General features: G+C 38.7%; 1 protein-coding gene, 1 long non-coding RNA gene and 1 other non-coding gene across 10 annotated transcripts; 2 read left to right on the top strand and 1 right to left on the bottom strand.

Annotated features, from left to right (window-relative positions):
• The first annotated feature begins 7,739 nt into the window (after positions 1-7,739).
• LOC112087683 lies at positions 7,740-7,845 on the top strand. The gene has a single exon (XR_002900228.1). It is a non-coding gene; the product is annotated as a small nucleolar RNA R71 (small nucleolar RNA).
• A 4,887-nt stretch (positions 7,846-12,732) lies between these two features.
• LOC18020601 (phosphatidate phosphatase PAH2) lies at positions 12,733-17,048 on the bottom strand. Of its 8 annotated transcripts, XM_024157469.1 has the most exons (12): positions 16,884-17,048; positions 15,821-16,744; positions 15,052-15,724; positions 14,408-14,931; positions 14,250-14,323; positions 14,064-14,148; positions 13,881-13,967; positions 13,739-13,811; positions 13,590-13,633; positions 13,355-13,483; positions 13,005-13,106; positions 12,733-12,923 (listed from the first exon to the last, which is right to left on the bottom strand). In XM_024157469.1, the coding sequence occupies exons 2-12, from the start codon at positions 16,739-16,741 to the stop codon at positions 12,870-12,872; spliced, it is 2,766 nt and encodes a 921-aa protein (XP_024013237.1). In that variant the 5' UTR covers positions 16,742-16,744; positions 16,884-17,048; the 3' UTR covers positions 12,733-12,869. The 8 variants fall into 8 exon arrangements, 4 of the variants coding, with proteins under 4 accessions (XP_024013237.1, XP_006403338.1, XP_024013238.1 ...); XM_006403275.2 differs by having other exon boundaries at positions 15,821-17,048; XM_024157470.1 differs by having other exon boundaries at positions 14,423-14,931; positions 15,821-17,048.
• Positions 17,049-18,412: 1,364 nt separating this feature from the next.
• On the top strand, positions 18,413-19,670 carry LOC112087450. The gene is made up of 3 exons (XR_002900128.1): positions 18,413-18,521; positions 18,593-18,736; positions 19,502-19,670. It is a non-coding gene; the product is annotated as an uncharacterized LOC112087450 (long non-coding RNA).
• The last annotated feature ends 228 nt before the right edge of the window (positions 19,671-19,898 follow it).

The following is a 19,898-nucleotide window of genomic DNA, read 5'->3' as shown; positions in this document are numbered from 1 at the left end:
AGATTCATCAGGTAACCCAAAACACTTTAACTCCATCACTTAAATAGCCCTTTAATGCCAAACGCCGTCTACCCTGGATGATATCTTTAATGAGAACTCACTATTGAACTTAATGAATGTAGAGAGCTAGTTGACTGGAATCAAGATTGTTTAAGTTTTGCATGACGGAAAAAGTGGAATAGTATCTTTTGTGTATTGGTGAGAATTTTTTAGACTAAGTTGTGGATTGATGCACGATCTTTGGTCCTAGTTTAGGAGTTCATGTCTCTGAGATTTGTGCATTTCCTATTTTTGTTTTCACTTAACCAGCTTGGGGGAGTTAATAACACCGTATTTTGACCACTTTTATGGATCGATTTGAAATAATTTTTCGATATTTTTTAATTCCTTTTAAGTACTTTTATAAAATTTTTCTAGTATTTGTAGTTCCAAGACTCTTTTCAGGTAACTTAGGGAAAAGCTTAACAAAATGGATAGAATACCAGATTTCAGTTCAGAGTCAAACCGTCAGAAGTTCACCCCCGATTGAAGGCCTTCTCACCGTCTGATCCAGATCAAATTTGGAGATCTCAAAGATGGAAGTATCAGATTTCCAGCACACTTTACAGCTTGGCAATTGCACGGTTCAATCAAAAGATACGCGAAGAGCAAGATGTCCCATAAACCAGCCGACAAGCGTTTCCACCCGCGGCCAACAGGCCATTCCCTGCGGTCACAAGCATCCTGACCGCGGCCAGCCACCCATTCCCCGCACGCACTTCCAGACCGCTGCCAGCTAACTCCGAGTTTGAAGGCCCATTTCTGAAGCCCGTATCATTTTCATAGCCTCAATTCCGGAACCCTAGACACCAGAGAGTATTGGAGACAATAAATACATATCATTTAGGTCGTTTTAAAGAGAGAAGAAGAGAAACGAAATACTTTACAGAAATTTTACTTTAAGCTTTGTTTTTAGGTTTTAGGGAGAGCGAGATCTATCTCTTAAACCCTTGTTCTTTCTTTTTAAATTTCGGTTTCTGTTCTACTTTTCAATACTATGTTTTTGATTTCGTTTATCATGTCTGAGTAGTTTTATTGTTGGGTCTAAGGGATTTTCGATGGGGATACATATGTTCGATGAGGATTCCATGAGCGTTTGAGCCGAATCTTAGACATTTTTCTTCTGAATTCGTTTTTACTGCATGAGAGTAGCGTCATGAACTACAATCTGATCCAGATGCTTGGTGACACGAAAGTGTTCATCCGGTGTCAGATCTAGTTTGGGAGAGCAAAACAAACATAGGAATGGAAACTTACCTATGGGCGATTTGTGAATGCTAACGAGTCTTAAACATAATGCACCTCTTCTTTTCCAGGGCCAGAGTGGAAACCTACTGGTCAGGGTTGAGAGAGATAGTTGTCTATGATCACGACAGTGGCATATTCATACGTCCGTGACTCCAGTTCGAAAAGTTTAAGCTAAGATCTTATCAAATTTACACTCTAGCAATGTTTTGAATCGTTCATACCCTGAGAAAACTTCCCTGAACCCCAGCGCTTTCTTTCCTATAGATTTAAACCGATTTTCATTCAAGCTTTAGTCTAGTTTCTTTACTCTTTCAATCGATTTTCACTTAGTAACTAGGTTTAGGCGTTTTTCTCGTTTTTTGTCGTTTTCGTTAAGTTTAGTTATTAGGTCATTTTAATACCCGTATTTTCTCTTTAAGATTTGTTTTTACATTTTAAACACACCACCAAAACCCTCACAAAACTCGCTTGGTTCTAGATTTCCTTACTTTATATTTCTTTTGAAGGCTTTTGCAGGAAAGATCCTCCTTCCCTGTGGATTCGATCCCTAAGTACTACAATCGATCAGCTGTGCACTTGCGGCTATTGATTTTATTTAGGGTAAAACTTGACAACCCTCGACACACACCACATCAGTCATGGTGTTTCTCCAATCACTCACCTACTGTTTGCAGATGATTCATTATTTTTCTGCCAAGCAAATAACAGGAAATGTCGTGCTTTAAGGGATATCTTCTAGGTTTATGAACGTAGTTCATGGAAGATGATCAATACTACAAAATCAATGATCGGTTTTAGAGCTCGTAATCCAGGTAACCTACAAAATCATTTAAAGCTCATCTTAGGAACCCAGAACCAATGGGGTGGAGGTAAATATCTAAGACTTCCAGAGCAGTTTGGCAGGAAGAAATCAGAGATGTTTAAATACATTATCGATGTAGTCAAGAAACGCACTTCTTCTTGGAGTTCTAGACTACTTTCCCCAACTGGTAAAGAGGTGTTATTGAAATCGGTAGCAGTGTCTATGCATGTTTATTCGATGCCATGCTTCAAGATTCCTTCTAGAAATGCCAAAGATATCACAAGTCTCATCTCCAGATTCTGGTGGGAAAAAGATCAGGATAAACATGGAATTTTGTGGGTTGGTGATGTGGGTGCAATGAGCAACACAAGTTTTAACCTAGATAAGCTGCAAGTGCACAGCAAACAGAGTAGTACTTAGGGATCGAATCCACAGGGATTTGTGTGTTGAGGACTTCTAACTGATGCTTAAAACAATCGTAGACCTAATCTGATAAAAAAGAGTTATGGTTTTTCACTAAATCTAATTAAGCAGAGAATTAAAAAGCTTGAAATAAAAATCGGTTGAAAACTATATGAAAAACGGCGCTGGGATTAGATTCATCTTTAGGGTTCATCTTCTAAAACACAAGGAATTTAGACAAAGATTTTCTATGACTCTGAAACTAGAATAGACACTTATAAAATTAGCCAACTCTCGTCACCCTAATCATTTAATCACTCATTCATGGCAATTAACTCTCGCTCTCATTCTTGAATAAGATCATGCATTTCAGATAGGAATCCATCTCAGCTTACGTATCCTCCGTAGGTAGCTTTCGTCTCCTACGATGGTGACGTCCATAAGATCAAAATAAGACAATCCAGATACAACACTCTCGTGGCTCGGATTTAACCAAGGATCGGACTCTGGGTGATCAATCCAGAGTTACCGCTTTGAGATTTGGATGAATGGGAGAATCATGTAAAAATCAAAATCCTTTTTCCTAAAATCCTAGATTTCAGTCGAACATGATATCCCTTTGTATTTCCCCTTCACCCAACTCGGTGACTACTCAGACATGGCTGAGTTAGACATCATCATTGGTTTAAGAACTAGAAAACAGAAAAGTAAATAAACAAAAGTTACAAAAAAAATTCTCTTATTGAAGACAGTGTGTGGAGATGAAAAGCTTCTACAGATGCATAAAAATAAAACCTGAAACAACAAATGAGTTCTCTCTCAAAGAGAAGAAAGAGGCTCTCTTACAAAAGATTTAAAACTGAGTATGTATAGAGTTTTTCCAAGTCTGGGCGTCTAGGGCTTGTAAAATGGGGGCAGGAAGTGTCTTGGGCCTTATTTGGGCTTCTGAAGTTTGGACATAGGTCCACCGGGGGTGAAACAACCTGAGCCGTGGTAGGAGCAAGCTTGGCCGCGGGTGAAAGGTCTTTTCCTTGACTGAACTGTGTTGATTGGTCTTCAGTGCATTGATGATATCTGGAGATCTTACCGTTAAATTGATTTGATTCCAAGTGTGTTAGAAATCTGGTTGTCTTCTCTATAAGAGCATGTACATTAGAGGGGTTTAGAGAAAGTTGCTTAAGATTATTATAATACTTTTTTTTACTTTAAGGATAATTAAGCAACTCTTATCATTAAGTGTTTCATTAGTGGATTCGGTAAGAGTTGCTTTATTTTTTAAAAATTTTATTAACTTAATTTTTAATTTAAACATTCATTACATATAAAACAAGATTATAGAACAGTTATGAAATTTTAAAAATTCAAAATACAGATATTTAAATTGTAAAACCTTTACTTCTACTCTTGAGAATTGCCAAACTTGTTCCATATATTTTCAACTAAACCATAACTCTTCACCTAACAAACAACTACCATACAATCAATCCTAACTAAGCGATCATATACAAAGAAAGCAACTATCAACCCTAAACAATATGCTAACTACAAGTTTAGAATGAAACTAACCTTTTAAGGCATGACAGCTGTTTGGATGCTTGCTTTGATCATTGGACCTTGGACAGACTTCCATGGCTGCAAACAATATGACCCAAACATCACATGTCTCGGTTTGAAAATGAAGACCCGAGAAGATACATTGTTGGTTTGAAGAAGACTTACCTTGGGCTGAGTTTAGAAGGAAGTAACATCATCATCAAGAATCCCTTGTGCTCTCTCTCCATTTACCCTCACCAAAAAATTCACAACAACATTTTCATCATCAACTTTAACTTCATCATCAAAATAACATTATATATATTCATACACTAAGCAAAACCTATCATATACAACACCAACCGATCATAAACATCACTAACAAAAGAATTACAACTCAAAATTATCTTAACCGATTACTAACAACGGATCATATACTTCAACTTTAACTTCATCATCAAAATAACATGATATATATGCATACACTAAACAAAACCTATCATATACATCACCAACCGATCATAAACATCACTAACAAAAGAATTACAACTCAAAATTACTTCACTGATTACAAATAACCGATCATATACCTCAATACACAAAATACAGTCTATATCTTCATGTAAACGCTTTGAAACAACTCTATTCACGAGTATTATTCACAGAGATTAGCCAAATTTCATTGAACACAAAGAACCTCCAATTTTTTTCCCCGATTCAAAACCCTAATTTCGAAGAAAACAGAACAAATACGCATAAAATACAACAAATCCCTCAAAAACGACTAACCATCACGATTCGAGGACCCAATCCGCCGGAAAACAGCCGAAATCGCCTTCGATTGCTCCGACAAGAAATCGCATGCACTCGCCTTCGAAATCGCCATGGGAGAGAGCTCTCGGGTTTTTTTCTCATAAAATGTCAAGTGTCGAATAATTTTTGACCCACACGCGAGAAACCAATAATTTTTTCGTTCGCCCAATAAAAATGCGACACGTCGCTTAAGGGATTCTGTATGGGTCGGCCCTTAGAACCCTTAGCGATGGGTCGACCCTTATTTTTTTGGGCTCCCTTTTTAATATTTTAACCCAAAATATTAGTATGCAACCCACCTTAAAATTGTTAAGGGCCTTCAATGTACATGCTCTAATGTCTCCAAATTTGGGGATGATCAGACGGTGAGAAGGTCTACATTGGTGCCAAAATTCTGACGGTCTGAATTTATCCAAATATGTACTTTTGCTCCAAAATGCACTCCAAAACATGGAAAAAACTTATAAAACCTTTAAAACTTAGTGAAAACATTGCATAAGATATTGAAAATGATCCATAAAAGTGGTCAAAATCATGTGTTATCAACTCCCCCAGACTTAAACCTTTATTTGTCCTTAAACAAAACCAAAGATCTAAACCTGGAAAAGAGGCTTGAAAATCGCAGAAAATAACAAAATCTCAGAGACCATGCTTCTAAACCAAAGTTAGTCATTATGCTCAGATCAGGTATAGTCTAGAAAATTCTCACTAAAATACAGGCAAACTAGTACGTTGATCCGTCATGTGAAAATCTAGACACTTAAACATATCCTCCAATCAACTAGCTCTTAACATTCATTCAAAAGTCAAGTGGTTCTCATCAAAAAGACTTTAGTAAAGCAATCAAGGATAGGTATTCAAAATGGCTCTTTCAGGGGTGAGGTTCTTAGTGTTTAGGGTTACCTTTTTCTGGAGAGACAAGACATTATGCAAAACAGCAAGAGAGGATGGAGCTGTTGATATCCATAGTTTCCAATCACACTCCTCTTGCCTTAAGATTTCCGATCTCTTCCCTTCAGGTTTCCTTCATAACTCCCCCAGACTTAGATTTTTTTCAAGGTTTTAAAACCAATACTCACAGATGAATACTTGTAGCATTTGCTTCAAATGATTTCGGCCATCCTACACTCTTTTAGGCTTTTTGTTTTCCTTTCTTTTCACGTTTTTTTTGAAAGGAGAAAATGCCTTTGGATATAGAGTCTTAGGAGGCACAAAATTTACCATTAAATTCAAGCTTTTTGAGGCACCATTAAGCTTTGATAGATTCTTGATGCTCTACTTTTCCCAAATTCCTCCAGTCTTTCTCTTGAGTGACTGAAAAGTATGTTGTTCCTCTCTCTCCGGCATTTTTGCACATATTTGTCGATACAAACAAAAGAGAGAGTGCATGAGGTTTGAACATAAAGGTTTGGGTAAAAAGTGTGGTACCAGCTAAAGATGAACTGGCCATCTAGGACAACAAAGAGTGGTAACAATAAGGGGAAGATGTCCTAGATGTATATCATGATGCCTGCTAAAACCAATGATGATGAAATTAGATGTCAAGATTATGTTCAAGTAAAATGAGCTAGTATATCACCCAAGGTTCCCTTGCTTTGCTTGCATTATTGCAAGGAATCTAGTGAAGGTTAATCATGAGATGCTTACATCTGAGTGTCAGGACTACTCACCAGCCTTTGGAAGCATCATTACTTCGCTTATGGTAGCAGCAAGAGTTGATTTTTCAGCTGAGACACCTCTTAGGGAAGATTGGTTTGATCTCTCACAGTTCACCAGAGACAAGACTGTTACCAGGGCCAAGATAGACCCCATTGGATTGGCTTACAAGTTCTGCACTAGTACCACCGAGTACAGGGTTCTCCTACCTTCAGATTCAGTGCCCCAAATCCGAGATGGAGCAGACCCAGGATGGAGACCAGAGACTCGCAATTTCTTACCATTTTTGCCACTCTTATCTCTGACCATGAAGCAATTTCTGGCTGCAAAAGCCAAGAGAGAGGTAGCTGCAAACAGCAGGAGACTTCAACCTGCACCATATTCATCCTGAGCCAGTTCTTCTCAGATTAGAGCATCCACTAGGAGTGATGCAGATTTTGCAGCTTTGAAGAAGAAGCTTGATCAGCAAGAGAAGATCAACAGGCGCATGAAGGAATTCCTGAAGAAGAACCACATGTTTGATGATGATTCTTCTGCCACAGAGACAGATGACAGGCACAAGACATAAACGCCCATCCATCACCTCATCATACCCACGGTTCTATCACCATTTTTCTTTTATTTTATTTTAGACTCTTTTGCTTTTATTCACCATCTTCTGACCAACTTTTTCACACTGGAGACAATGTGATTTAAGTCCGGGGGAGGATGTTTATCTGTACTAATCTATTTTTCTTTGTTTTTTTTTTATCTTTTTCTGCAATTTTTAAAATTTTCTATGCTTATTAAAAGACCTTGACAATTTTTCAGGAATGTTTGGCACAAAACTATGATGAGTAAGACCCATGTGCTTCTAAGCTTTACATGGTCGTTCTTTTTGTGTTTAGTACTAGACTAGGCGGTAGTTAGAGTACTTGCACTACGAACTCTCACCAGAGGATTTCTATTCATGGAGATCTTACCTGCCAGGATATACTAGCTCATTTTACTTGAACATAATATTGACATCTAATTTTCTCATCATTGGTTTTAGCAGGCATCATGATATACATCTAGGACATCTTCACCTTATTGTTACCACTCTTTACTCAGGATTGTAGTTGCTGTTAGCTACAGCCAAAATTTTAATGAGTGATCTTCCTTGTGGTATAGTTTTCGAACTGAAATCTCCATTACTGGCAGTGTCAAGAGAAAGTTGATACTTCTTCTTAAGTCATAGAAGGTGCTTAGCAGGTTTTCTCCAGAGAAACCATGATGAGGGCAGTCTCTCTCATACCCTTTAAATCGCTCCCAAGCTTCATAGAATGATTCTATTGGGCCTTGTTGGAAACTTTGTATCTTGTTTCTCAGCTGGTTCGATCTTGACTTGGTGTAGAAGTGGTTCAGGAAAGCTGACTTGCATTCTTCCCATGAAGTAATAGAACCAGATGGCATAGATTTTAACCATCTAAAAGCTTTATCACTTAGAGAGAAAGGGAAAAGCTTACACTTTACATAGTCCACAGTTTCTGGAGTGGTTCTCACCATTCCACATATTTCTTCAAAAAGATCAATGTGGTCTATTGGATGCTCAGTAGAAATTCCATGGAATTGATTATGCTTTACCAGAGAGACAATCTGAGGTTTTATCTCATGATCTCCTCTGGCTGGCGTAAGAATTTGAATAGCTGATCTATTTTGGAAGTGTTGGTGAGGTGCATCGAAATCGGGAATGAGTCTATTGTGGGGCTGTCTTCTCGCAGGATTGGCAAGCTGTATGGGTCGATTGGCCTCTCTACCATTTGGTGGAACAATGTTTTCATCATTCCTTTGTAATTCTTCGGGGTCGACCTGGTCTTGTCTCCTTCAGTTATCAGTGGCTTGAGCAGCATTTCTAGGGATCTGGTTTCCCTCTCCATCGAGTTGTGGCTGGCCATCTCCTTCATGGGCAGCATATCGGTCATCATCATGAATAGAATCATGGTCATTGTCTCCAATTTTATTATCTTGATCACAGTTTAAAAAGATCTTCGCGATGGGCATTCGGATTTGCCATCTTGAGCGTCCTTTGTCTGAGTTTCCGAAGTTCTATTTCATGTTTGTCAATCTCGTCTAGGGGCAGTACAATTAATTTTGGCAGGATTTCTTCTAGTTTTCATGCACCTGAGAGGAAAGAAAGCAAAGATAAAAAGAGAAGTTAGAAAATCTCCAGTGGAACTCAAAAATCTTGTGGTCTAGAATTGAAATTAGATTAAGAAATGAAGTCAACAGCGACAAATCCCCGGCAACGGCGCTAAAAAATTGATGTGGGTGGAGTGGGCAACACAAGTTTTACCCTAGACAAACTGCAAGTGCAACAAACACATTAGAACTTAGGGATCGAATTCATAGGGATTTGTGTGTTGATGACTTCTAACTTATGCTAAAAACAATCGTAGACCTAATCTGATAAAAAGGGGTTTTGGTTTGTCACTAAATCTAATTAAGCAGAGAATTAAAAAGCTTGAAATAAAAATCGGTTGAAAACTATATGAAAAACGGCGTTGGGATTAGGTTCATCTTTAGGGTTCATGTTCTAAAACACAAGGAATTTAGGCAAGGATTTTCTATGACTCTGAAACTAGGATAGACACTTATAAGATTAGCCAACTCTCGTCACCTTAATCATCTAATCACTCATTCATGGCAATTAACTCTCGCTCTCATGCATTTCAGATCGGAATCCATCTTGGCTTACATATCTTCCGTACGTAGCCTTCGTCTCCTACGACGGTGACGTCCCTAAGATCCAGTTCAGGTAACTCAGATACAACACTCTCGTGGCTCAGATTTAACCTATGATCGGACTCTTGGTGATCAATCCAGAGTTACCGTTTTGAGATTTGGATGAATGAGAGAATCATGTAAAAGTCAAAATCGTTTTTCCTAAAAATCTAGATGTCAGTCGAAAATGGGATCCCTTTGGATTTCCCCTTCACCTAACTCGGTGACTACTCAGACATGACTGAGTTAGACATCATCATCAGTTTAAGAACAAGAAAGCAGAAAAGTAAATAAACAAAAGTTGCAGAAAAACTACTCTTATTGAAGACAGTGTGTGGAGATGAAAAGCTTCTACAGATGCATAGAAATAAAATATAAAACTACAAATGAGTTCTCTCTTAAAGAGAAGAAAGAGGCTCTCTTACAAAAGACTTAAAATGAGTATTTATAGTGTTTCTCCAAGTCTAGGCGTCTAGGGCTTGTAAAATGAGTGCAGGAGGTGTCTTGGGCCTTAGTTGGGCTTCTTAAGTTCAGACATAGGTCCATCGGGGGTGAAACAACCTGAGCCGCGGTGGAAGCAAGCTTGGCCGCGGTGAAAGCTCGTGTCCTTGATTGGACTGTGTTGATTGGTCTTCAGTGCATTGATGATATCTGGAGATCTAACCGTTGGATTGCTTCGATTCCAAGTGTGTTGGAAAACTGGTTGTCTCCTCTATAATGTGTCCAAATTTGGGGAGAAGGTGAGAAGGTCTTCTTTGGCTGCTAAACTTCTGACGGCCTGAATTTATCCAAAAATATATTTTTGCTCCACAATGCGCTCCAAAGCTCCATGTTTCCTGAAAAACCTTTGAAAACTCCAAAACATGGAAAACACTTATAAAACCTTTAAAAATTAGTGAAAAAATCTGCATAAGATATTGAAAGTGATCCATAAAAGTGGTCAAAATCAGGTGTTATCAGTTGCTTGGAAAAAGCTTCGAATGTCTAAAAAAGAAGGAGGTTTGACTTCAAAGACTTAGAGAAGTTTAATGATGCACGTTTAGCCAAACAGGCTTAGAGACTTCTAAAGTATCTTGATACACTCTTTGCCAGATTGTTCGAAGCTAAATATTATCGAGATGAATCTATTTTGGAAGCCAAACCTTTTTGTTATCAATCCTTTGGCTGGTCATCAATTCTGGTGGGATTGGAGCTTTTCAAGAAAGGAATACGTCGCAATATAGGTTCCGGGGAGAATATTATAGTATTTCAAGACAATTGGATACGAGCAGATCCTCCTAGACCAGCAAATGGTTTATCAGTGAATCCGTTGTTGGTCTTAGACTTTATCACCACGACGATTGGATAGAGGAAATGGGATGATGACCAACTACAACTTTTGGAGTTGGGGGATAGAATATAAACTAAATCTATCTTTATAGCTCAAGTTCCAGAAAATGATAAGCTGTATTGTTAATACACAAATGGTGGAGAATATTCTGTGAAAACATGGTATTTTTTGGCTCCGGAGCTTGAAGATCCTGGAAATGATCAATCCAGCCTCCCTTTGGTGATCCTCATCTAAAAGAAAGAATAAAGAAACTGTAAATCTTCCCCAAACTGAAGCACTTCTTATGGCGAATGCTTTCCAAAGCTTTGGGAACTTCATCTCGTCTCATTACATGGGGAATACATATTGATCAAACCTGCCAACAGTGTGGTTTGATGGAGGAAACGATCAATCATCTCCTATTTTAATGTCCCATTTCTCATATGTCTTGGAGATTGGCTAACTTACCTATCTCGTGTCTACTACAACCTTCTCAAGACCCTGAAGAAAATATCAAGACTCTTTTAGATTTTCAATCAGCTACTAGTTTATCCCGAAAATCAAAACTACTTCCAATATGGTTGTTGTAATGTATTTAGAAATCAAGAAATAATCTTATTTTCAAGAAAAAAATACAAGTCCGTCCTCAGATTTCACTACAGCTATGGTAGAGGTCAAAAAATGGTTGGTGCCTACTCAAGAAGAAGTATCTTCAAATGGGATTACAATCACATCTTCTAGGGGTCCTCAACAAATGTCTTCTTGGAGTACTCCTCCTTCAGGTTTCTATAAATTTAACTTTGATGCGGCTTAGTCCAGTAAAGACCTTGTCTTAAGACCAGTCTTTTTCAAAATCTCTTTGTTCTGTCTAGCAGGTTCTTCATCTCTCTAAAGTTCTGCTTCAAACACCTTTGTTGCTGGGCGTTTTCCTGCTCTGCTGTTAAACGGAACAGCATTATAGAAGATGTCCTTGTTGACATTAGCAAAGGAAATCCTCTGGTTTGGCCAATCTATGATTGCTCTGCAGTTGCTAGAAAAGACCATCCAAGAATGATCGGATGTGAATTATCTTTGGTCTCGACAATGTAAAAATCGACAGGTACAATGCAATCTCCAATCGTCAAGGGAATGTCATTAGCTACTCCTTTTGCTGTTGCACTGGATTCATCAGCTACGCTGATCCTTGTTCTAGTCCTGCGCAGATGCTTAATACCAAGCCTGAAAGCAGTTGTTTTGGACATCATGTTGAGACAAGCTCCAGAATCACAAAGAACATGGTTAGATCTTTCACCTTTAATAGAAGAAGAGATAAGAAATTGACATTTGTCTTCGATTTTGTGCGAACAGCTTTTCCTTCTTTGGCATGAATGAACAAATCTTCTATCTGAGGAATAGATTCCTTGCTTTCACAAAAGAAATGGCCAATCATATAGTCTTTGCAAGCTCTGGCGAAAGTGATTCCTTCAGGTAAGCTTCGAACCACATTGTTGAACTCATCTAGCTTCTCTTTCCTGATCTTGTTGGTATAGTAGCTGCATTCTTCAGGTCTTTGAAGATGGATTGAGTAAACCGCAGTATCAGGCGAAGATAGGTGTCTGGCTCTCATAAAATAAATGTGGATGTTCTCCTTAGTCTCCTTGTTGTATCTAAAGAAAACTTCCAGACAATGAAGCTTCTAGACATCATCGAAACTTAGTTGGACAGAGATGGTCTTTGCAAAATCGTCAAACTCAATAAGTTTCTCCCTAAATATGCTGTTGGTTATCACTTCAAAGCCTGGCGAGTTGCTTCAAAGAAAACACCAGAGAATAATTAATTTCTTCGAAGAATCCTCCTTTGAATGTAATTTTTAGATGCAACAGTCAATTACAGAATCATACAAATCCTCACTATCAAACTCCTAGTGTGTATCTACTTTATAATTCTTTTTCGTTTATAATGAATGGATAGATACTTAGATTGTAACATAAAATTTAGAATACAAAAAAAAAAAATTAAAATATTCTAATGATTATTATCCAACAATTTCAATACTATATGTACATGTATAAAATAACTGCGCATACATCGTAAACCTGTGAAACGAGACCAATGTGACAAAGAAAACAAAGAACCGACGAAATTACTTTGTGTCCACTAAAAGAACAAACAAACAAAAAGTCAAGATGGACTTTGATTTTCTTTTTTCTTTTTTACGGCGGACTTCGGTTAAGAATGCTATACCCTACACTGAGCCACCATATGTTATCTCTATTCATCTAACCGGCATTTTCTTGACACAAATCACATTATCATCATGATTTCATCATCATCATCAATTCATCATCACATAACCGGGGGAGGAGGCAGTTTCCAGAAATTCCATGAGTTAAAGTCCTCCTGTTTGTAAGAAGTTCATCACAATCCGCAAGAAAAACTTCGAAAAAGCAAACTAAAATTAGGAATATAATTGATCAATACCCTTTCTGAAGTGGTTGTTGTAGCTGGGAACATTCCATTGACAAGAGCATGAAGATTGGTGTATGATCTTGTATCCACGCTGCGATTCACAGCTACTTCTCCCTGCAATTCACAAGTGAACAATCTGTTTCAAACGCCAACCTTTTTGCGTTTGCCATTACATGTTTATTTTATTTTGCTTTTTGGAAAAACAAACCATTTTCAGTGTTTCATACAACATATTTCACAACGAAATCGCCTTATGCCAAATGCTAGCGTACAATTGTCATGGTTTCATTTTAAATATAAGCAAACGCAACCCCGAGACATAAGGCATAGTTTGTACCACAAGATGCTAGGAATGAGAGTACCTTTGGGTTAATAGTGAAGATCTTTCCCCGAGGGATTCCAACTTTAAGGTAGCTTATCTCATCCGTGTCTCTGTTTCCAAAACCAGCATAGAATGGGTTGTGTTCGGGAGGAAACAATGCTCGTATTTCCTGTAAAATTTGGAAAAAAACATGAGATATAGAGTTACCCGAGATCTGTAAACATGTTTTAGAGGAGAGAAGAGTTCAACGGATAAATAAGCCCAATAAAACTAACCTCCAAGCAAGAAATCTTGAATTCATGAGGTGCTCTTCTAATCACTGTCAAGAAAAAAAATAAAAATAATAAGAAACAAATCTCTCAAGAATCAAGAATCAACTAATCATGAGATTTATGTTTGATATGTTGCAGAGGAAACAATTTACCTTCTCGAAACAGCGAAGGAAAGAGGCCATCAGGAGAAATAACCACAGGCCCATCCGGCAATGCTTTCCCGTCCTAGTATTTGCTGGCTAAGATTAAGATTTTCGATTTCAGAAAATTTTGAAATGCGTTGAGTCTAATTACCTGCTTGAGATTAACTAGAAACTGTCTAGTCACTGAAGCCTGAGAAATCGCGCGTGCACTTAAAAAGATCAACTGATATCCGTTTTCCTGTAGAAATGCTCAGGCGAGAAAAATGAGTCCTTTTTTTTGGTCACGTTACTTCCATTTAAAAAGACAAGAACCAGCAAGGCACATATAACAGACCTTAACAGCCGAAAACAAATGTGTAACACCTGTTTGCGACCAATCTACTCCAACCAAAGGCATAAACTGGCCTAAGACATCCGATCTATAATAATCATAAAGAAAAACCAAAAAGAAAGGAGATCAGAAAAGAAACAGGTCCTGGATTTTGTTGAAAACATGCACACATAGAAGAAAGCGGTTTACCTTGTGATAGTACCATCTACATCTGAAACAACTATGCGAGCATTCCATTTCCATAAGTATATCCTTGCGTCTACCTGTTGAATTAATGAGTTTGTGAGCACAGTGGGAACTCTTGACAGTTATATGACAGAACATGTCGTCGTATAAGGTAAAATGACCTGTTGTGTACCCACAATATTGGTGGAGAACGTAAAAGTCACGGAATTCATTCCTTCTTTCAGTTTTAGCGAAGCCAATTGTTCAGAAGTTGGAGTTAGTGCCCTGACCGTCTTTTTCACTGGTCTCGTCGACTTCTCTTGCTTCTCCTCAGGTTCAGCAACGTCCTTAGAAGAAGCTTCGCTATCGTTCCTTGATCGTCTGAGAGAGAGAGGCCAAAGCTTCCAGCTTCCACCAGCCGGGGGTAATACATCACCAGGTTTCTCATTCCGGTCAACAGCTATCATTCCCTTGGGCTCAAATACTTCGGCAGTCCCAAATGAAACTACTCCTAAGATAATAGGAGCTGCTGCGTCCCATGGAAAATAGCAGCCACCAATCTTCACTATAAGCTTATCATTCTCCAAGATTGATGGGCCCAAAGAAGCAAACATTTCCATATCCAGTTTTTCGGAGTTGAAGGCCTGAGAAGCCGCTTCTGCTCCCATTCGTTCACGTAATAAGTGCTTGCAGAGAGAGAGCTCGACTGAGAATGGAGCAAAGTTAGACTATAGCATCAAAATTCGTAATTACCAAACAATTTCAGCATCCCTCATCAAATCTAGGGAGTGAAAACTATAACGGTAAATAAGCTATATTTCCTTACCCACTTCAGGATTAGCGAGTACATGTTTGAATGCCTTTAAGTGTGGGCTACCCTCAGAAACTTTTTCAGCATCTAAACCCCCTGAGCTCGACTCATCTTCTCTCAAATCCCACTTTAAAGCATTGGAACATGGGTCAAATGACTGGCTCAAAGACTGACAAGTACTCGCATCCATATCGCCGTTGTTGTGAAGCCGCATAATCGGTAATGATTCTACCAACCGCTCCATCTCTTCTCCAGAGATTTCCTTTTTTCTCTCTATATCAATCGCCACTGAGAAGGCCCTAGAGTTTTCCACACCGTTTACATGACTAATTCCATTTTCATCACAAATCTCTATCCCATCAACTTTTACTGTATCAGGAAAACTTGACCCTTCTCCAGAACTACTCCCACCAGGTTTACATTCGTCAAGATCGCTAAAGGAAAATTGTTCTTCTTCAATCTCTGGTTGCAAGATTCTTGCTCCACCTGTTGACTGAGACTTTTCAAAACCCTCTTCTGAGAAATGCATATCTTCCATGTTGATTTTATTTTCATCTTGAACTGGAGAGCCAGTGCTGCTTCCTTCTTGTGAAACACTAATGCTCCCCAAATCCAATATTACATTTCCCACAGATTCGGGAGCACTTAACTCTTGCTTAGAATCCAACTCGCATCCCGTAAAAGAATCCTAGCATAGATACAATTTATACAAGACATCAGTCCCATACTTCCTACGCTATTAGTCTACCATTGCCGAGAAAATGAGACTGAATAAACGACTAACCTGTGCTAGTGGCTCGTTTGTTGTCTCTACAGTCACAGATTCGCCACAGACGTCTAATTTTCCGCTCCCTTCACTAGTACTCGACGCTTCACATGAACCATTTTCAACAAGAAGTGCATTCTCTTCACAATACTCTTCCACATTGTTGCTTTTTTCGCGTAAATCCTGCTCTTTTTCGTCGAGATATCGCAATGTAGGAGACGCAACAAGAGGAGTTTCCAATATAGAATCGCTATCTACTAACCTCTCCGAGCCTCCCTTCTTTATTCCATCCACAACAAAACTCTCTCTGCCACTAGTCTCACCGTCCAAAGACACCGAAGCTTTGATGGGCTTACGCGTATCGATATTAGTAGACCACTTAACATCCAACAGATCAGCAGCAATCTCAGCTCTCTCCATGGAGGTAACTTCATCAGGCCTGCTACTCTCCCTAACCGATCTACCTCCAAACACAAACCCTAGAATCCCAGGCTTACCTACAATCTTCCCATTACCACCACGAGGGCTAGCGGAATCATAGTTACAGCTCCTAGACTTCAACGGTATCTTAATCTTATCAACATCATCAACACAACTCTTTTCAGCTTCATCACCAGAAGACAAAGTGTAAACTTCACCACTCTCTGACTCCCCAATCACATCTTCAACTTCCCTGAGGAAATAAGCTTGCCCTGTATGAGCCAAGTACATGTTGAAACCCGAATCAACACCATTGACATCGATCTTGATCAGATTCTGTCTGTTCTTCAAAACCCCTTGAAATTTCCCGAACCGGACGTACCAAGGAGACGACTTGAACGTCCCGTCTGGTTGCTCGACGACGATAATGTCGATCGCCCCACCGAATGGATGGAACGGACCCGAAACCGTTCCTACGCCTCGGTAGATGTAGCTCCCGATTCTAACGACGGCGTTCATTTTCTATGAAGAGAAAAAAAACCAGATTCGGAAAAAGTCAAACGATTTGTCGAAAGATCAGGAACGATCTTGAAAACCCAGATTAGGGGAAACTTGGTTTTGATCATACGGATCGATCAATCATATTTCGGTGGAATCAAACCTTTAAAAACCAGAGAGAAGCAAATTCAAATGAAGAAGAAAGAAGAGAATGGTTTAACGGAAGAGTTTGACGAGGCAAAAGGGCATATTCTGTGAGAATGATCCGAAGGAGACAGAGACCAAAATCATCATTAATCCTTGCCGCCGGACATTATTTTTTGCTTCGGTGGGGTTCGTTTCGTAGTGATCCAATTTTTCTGATTTTCAATTTAATTAGATATTAATATATTATCATTAAATGTTTTCACTTTCCACCAACTTGAGAGTCGAACGAGTTGGCTCGGCCGCTCGGATTCGGTTTAGGTTCAGTTAAGGTTTTCCTTTATTGCTATCCAATGAGTTAACTCGTCGACACTACTACTCTTCGTGTCAGTGAATTTGTTGTTCTTGAAATCTGGAAGTTCACCAAGACCACAACCTTAACATTCTTATCCCAAACTTTTTAAAAAACCAAAGAATCGGACATGTTAAAATTGGTATCAGAGTCTAGAGAGATTTTCTAGCTCTGTCCTAGGAGATCGCATCTTTATGTTTAAAAAAAAAAATGTTTGCAAAAGAAACATATCTTATTTTTAAAATTATTTTTACTATATAATATTTTAAACCTAAAGCAATCAACTTATAAACGCTGATCGAATAGATGTTTTTTTATATCATTTTCCTTTTCTTCTTTTTTTATTTTATTTTCTCAAGTTTAAGGATCCAGTCGCGCATGAGATGAAACAGACCAAGAGGATCTATCAGCACCATCTTATCAGATTGCATCATCAAAAAAGATCTGTCCAGAGCTTGTGTTAGTGATTAGAAAATAAAATGTATTCATAGGAGTATAACTCTATTTTTAATTGTTTGACTGATTGCTTTTAAGTTTCTTAAAAATTGGTTAGAATTTTATGCTTGTGTTCTTTTCATTTTTCCTTTTCAAAAAAAAAATGTTCGACTCCTCTTTTACTTTAATAAAGAAATGGTTTTGTGTTTATTAAAAGTGTTACTTCTACATCATGCTTCCTCCTCTAAATCCTTCCATCATTTTATGATCTTATACCTGAGCTTCCTCCTCTTTTGGCGCCCGACCCATGTGAATCCATTTCTGAAATCTTTTTCTCTCCTCCTGCGACAAAGCTTCCTCTTTTTGTCTTTTGTGCTTTTATTTTTCTTGGTTCTGATTTTGAAATTCCTTTCAGGAACTTCTCCTTTAGGATTCGGGGACGAATCCTGTTGAAGGGAAAAGATTGTAACAACCCGAACTCTCGGAGTCGGTTGTTAGAAAATTCAATTTCCAGTTCATTTAAATTAGACAATCTCTCTTAATTAAGTTCATTCTTAATCTTTTTTAATCTTCTATTAGCCCATTAAGCGCAGCCCAATTAAATTAACATAACTATAAATACCCTGATCTCTCACTAATATTTCTATAACCTAAATCAGAGAAATCTTAGCCTCTCTTCCTTCTCTCTCTTTTTCGTCACCATCTCCTTCTAATCCGCCATTGACTTCCAAGGCAATTTCCTGGCGAACCATGACGAACCACACGACTCACAGCATATTAAATTGAAGCCCCAGGAGTAAGCTTTCCAGTAAGTTCAAGCTCGTCCTAATCGGTGGTCGGTACCGATAGTTATCGCCAATCGCACGTCGGGTATTCAGATCTCTTCTCTCTCTCATTCTCCTTCTCTCATCCTTGCTCAGATCTCTTCTCTCTCTTTCCAGTCGAAACTTCTTCCTTCCTTCTAAGATGTCTGCACCTCCTTCTCCTCCTCCCTTCGAATTTGGATCCAGCGATGATGGATCTTCGCTTCGCATTCCATCCCCCATGCCTTCTCCTCCTCCCGTCTCGCAGCCTTCTGTGCCAAGGTGAGGACTTCATGCTTCACCCTCTCTCTCATTCATGTTTATGGTAGTTAGAATTTTCTTAGGCCAAGTACTAGATCTGCTTGTTAGGGTTTTAGATTGCTAGGACTTGGATCCTTGTTGATTTTGTGTTGATGATTGATAGTTTCTGGTGGAATATTAAATAATGAACCCGAATATGGATCTAAATGTATGGAACCCTAAAACATGGATTGGTTGTGTTTGGTCTGGAACTGCCCTGTTTGAGATAGATTAGGTTGTGTGATATAGAACTGGTGGGTCCCGACCTTTCTGTTGTGACCTGTTGGTGTTGCTTGCTGAGTTAGTCTCGTTTGTGTGACCGTGGCACTAGCTCAATGGTGAAGGAAGGTACAATGATCCTTCCATAGTCTATGTGACCCAGGCCTGTCTGTGTGACCGCCTGTAACCCTTTCTATTGTGGTTGGAGTGTCTCTTTCTGTGGTGATTGGGAGACAGAGTGACCTTACTTATTGAGATCCCTTTCTGTGATGATTGGGTGACCCCTTTCTCTTGTGATTGGGTGGGTGGAGTAACATTGTTGATAAAACGGTGATGCTTCCCTCAATGGGTTAAGGTTTTTCTGCAACTTGGTAGTTGTTTGTAGGGTTACCCTTGGTTGCTAACTTGATTTAGGATTAGTCTATCTGCTATGTTCATGTTTGTTAGATGGTTGGGCCTCCTTAAGGTCCATTCTCGCTGAGTAATCACAAATTACTCACTCCTCCTCCTTTCTTGTTTTATTTTCAGGTAGATCAGCTATGTCTATGTTGTTGATTGATACCTGGGTATTTTCGAACCAGGCAGACCTGAGGCTCACCAATGGACTGGGGTCCTAACATGCCCGATTCTCCGGTTTTTTAGGAAGCCTTGGATAGGAGTGTTACAACAACCGTATATCTTTGCAGAGACTGTGTACATTAGGTCAGATAGGTTGCATTTAACTATCGTGGTTGCAAACAAATTGCTCAAATGCTACCAATCATTAATCATTAATGGACTGATTGGTGACAACATTTAAAACAAGCGGTTGTAAAAGTAGCTGAAAAAGCGATTAGAAATAACGGTTTAGTAACCAAAGACAATTTAATATTAAATTTGATTGATAACATTACAAAGGTTAAATAATATTTCCTGGTTTAATAAC

Source organism: Eutrema salsugineum, unplaced genomic scaffold, assembly GCF_000478725.1.
Source record: "Eutrema salsugineum unplaced genomic scaffold, Eutsalg1_0 scaffold_17, whole genome shotgun sequence".
NCBI classification, from domain to species: Eukaryota; Viridiplantae; Streptophyta; class Magnoliopsida; order Brassicales; family Brassicaceae; genus Eutrema; species Eutrema salsugineum.
Note: the sequence above shows the minus strand (reverse complement) of the source record. Positions and strands in the feature narration are given on the sequence as shown.

Coding starts and splice junctions, on each gene's coding strand:
- LOC18020601 (XM_006403275.2), bottom strand. CDS start 16,741: ATGAACGCCGTCGTTAGAATCGGGAGCTACATCTACCGAGGCGTAGGA. Junction 14,932..15,051: donor ACTCGCTAATCCTGAAGTGG/GTAAGGAAATAT, acceptor CTCCATTCTCAG/TCGAGCTCTCTCTCTGCAAG. Junction 13,107..13,354: donor TCTTCACTATTAACCCAAAG/GTACTCTCATTC, acceptor TGTGAATTGCAG/GGAGAAGTAGCTGTGAATCG.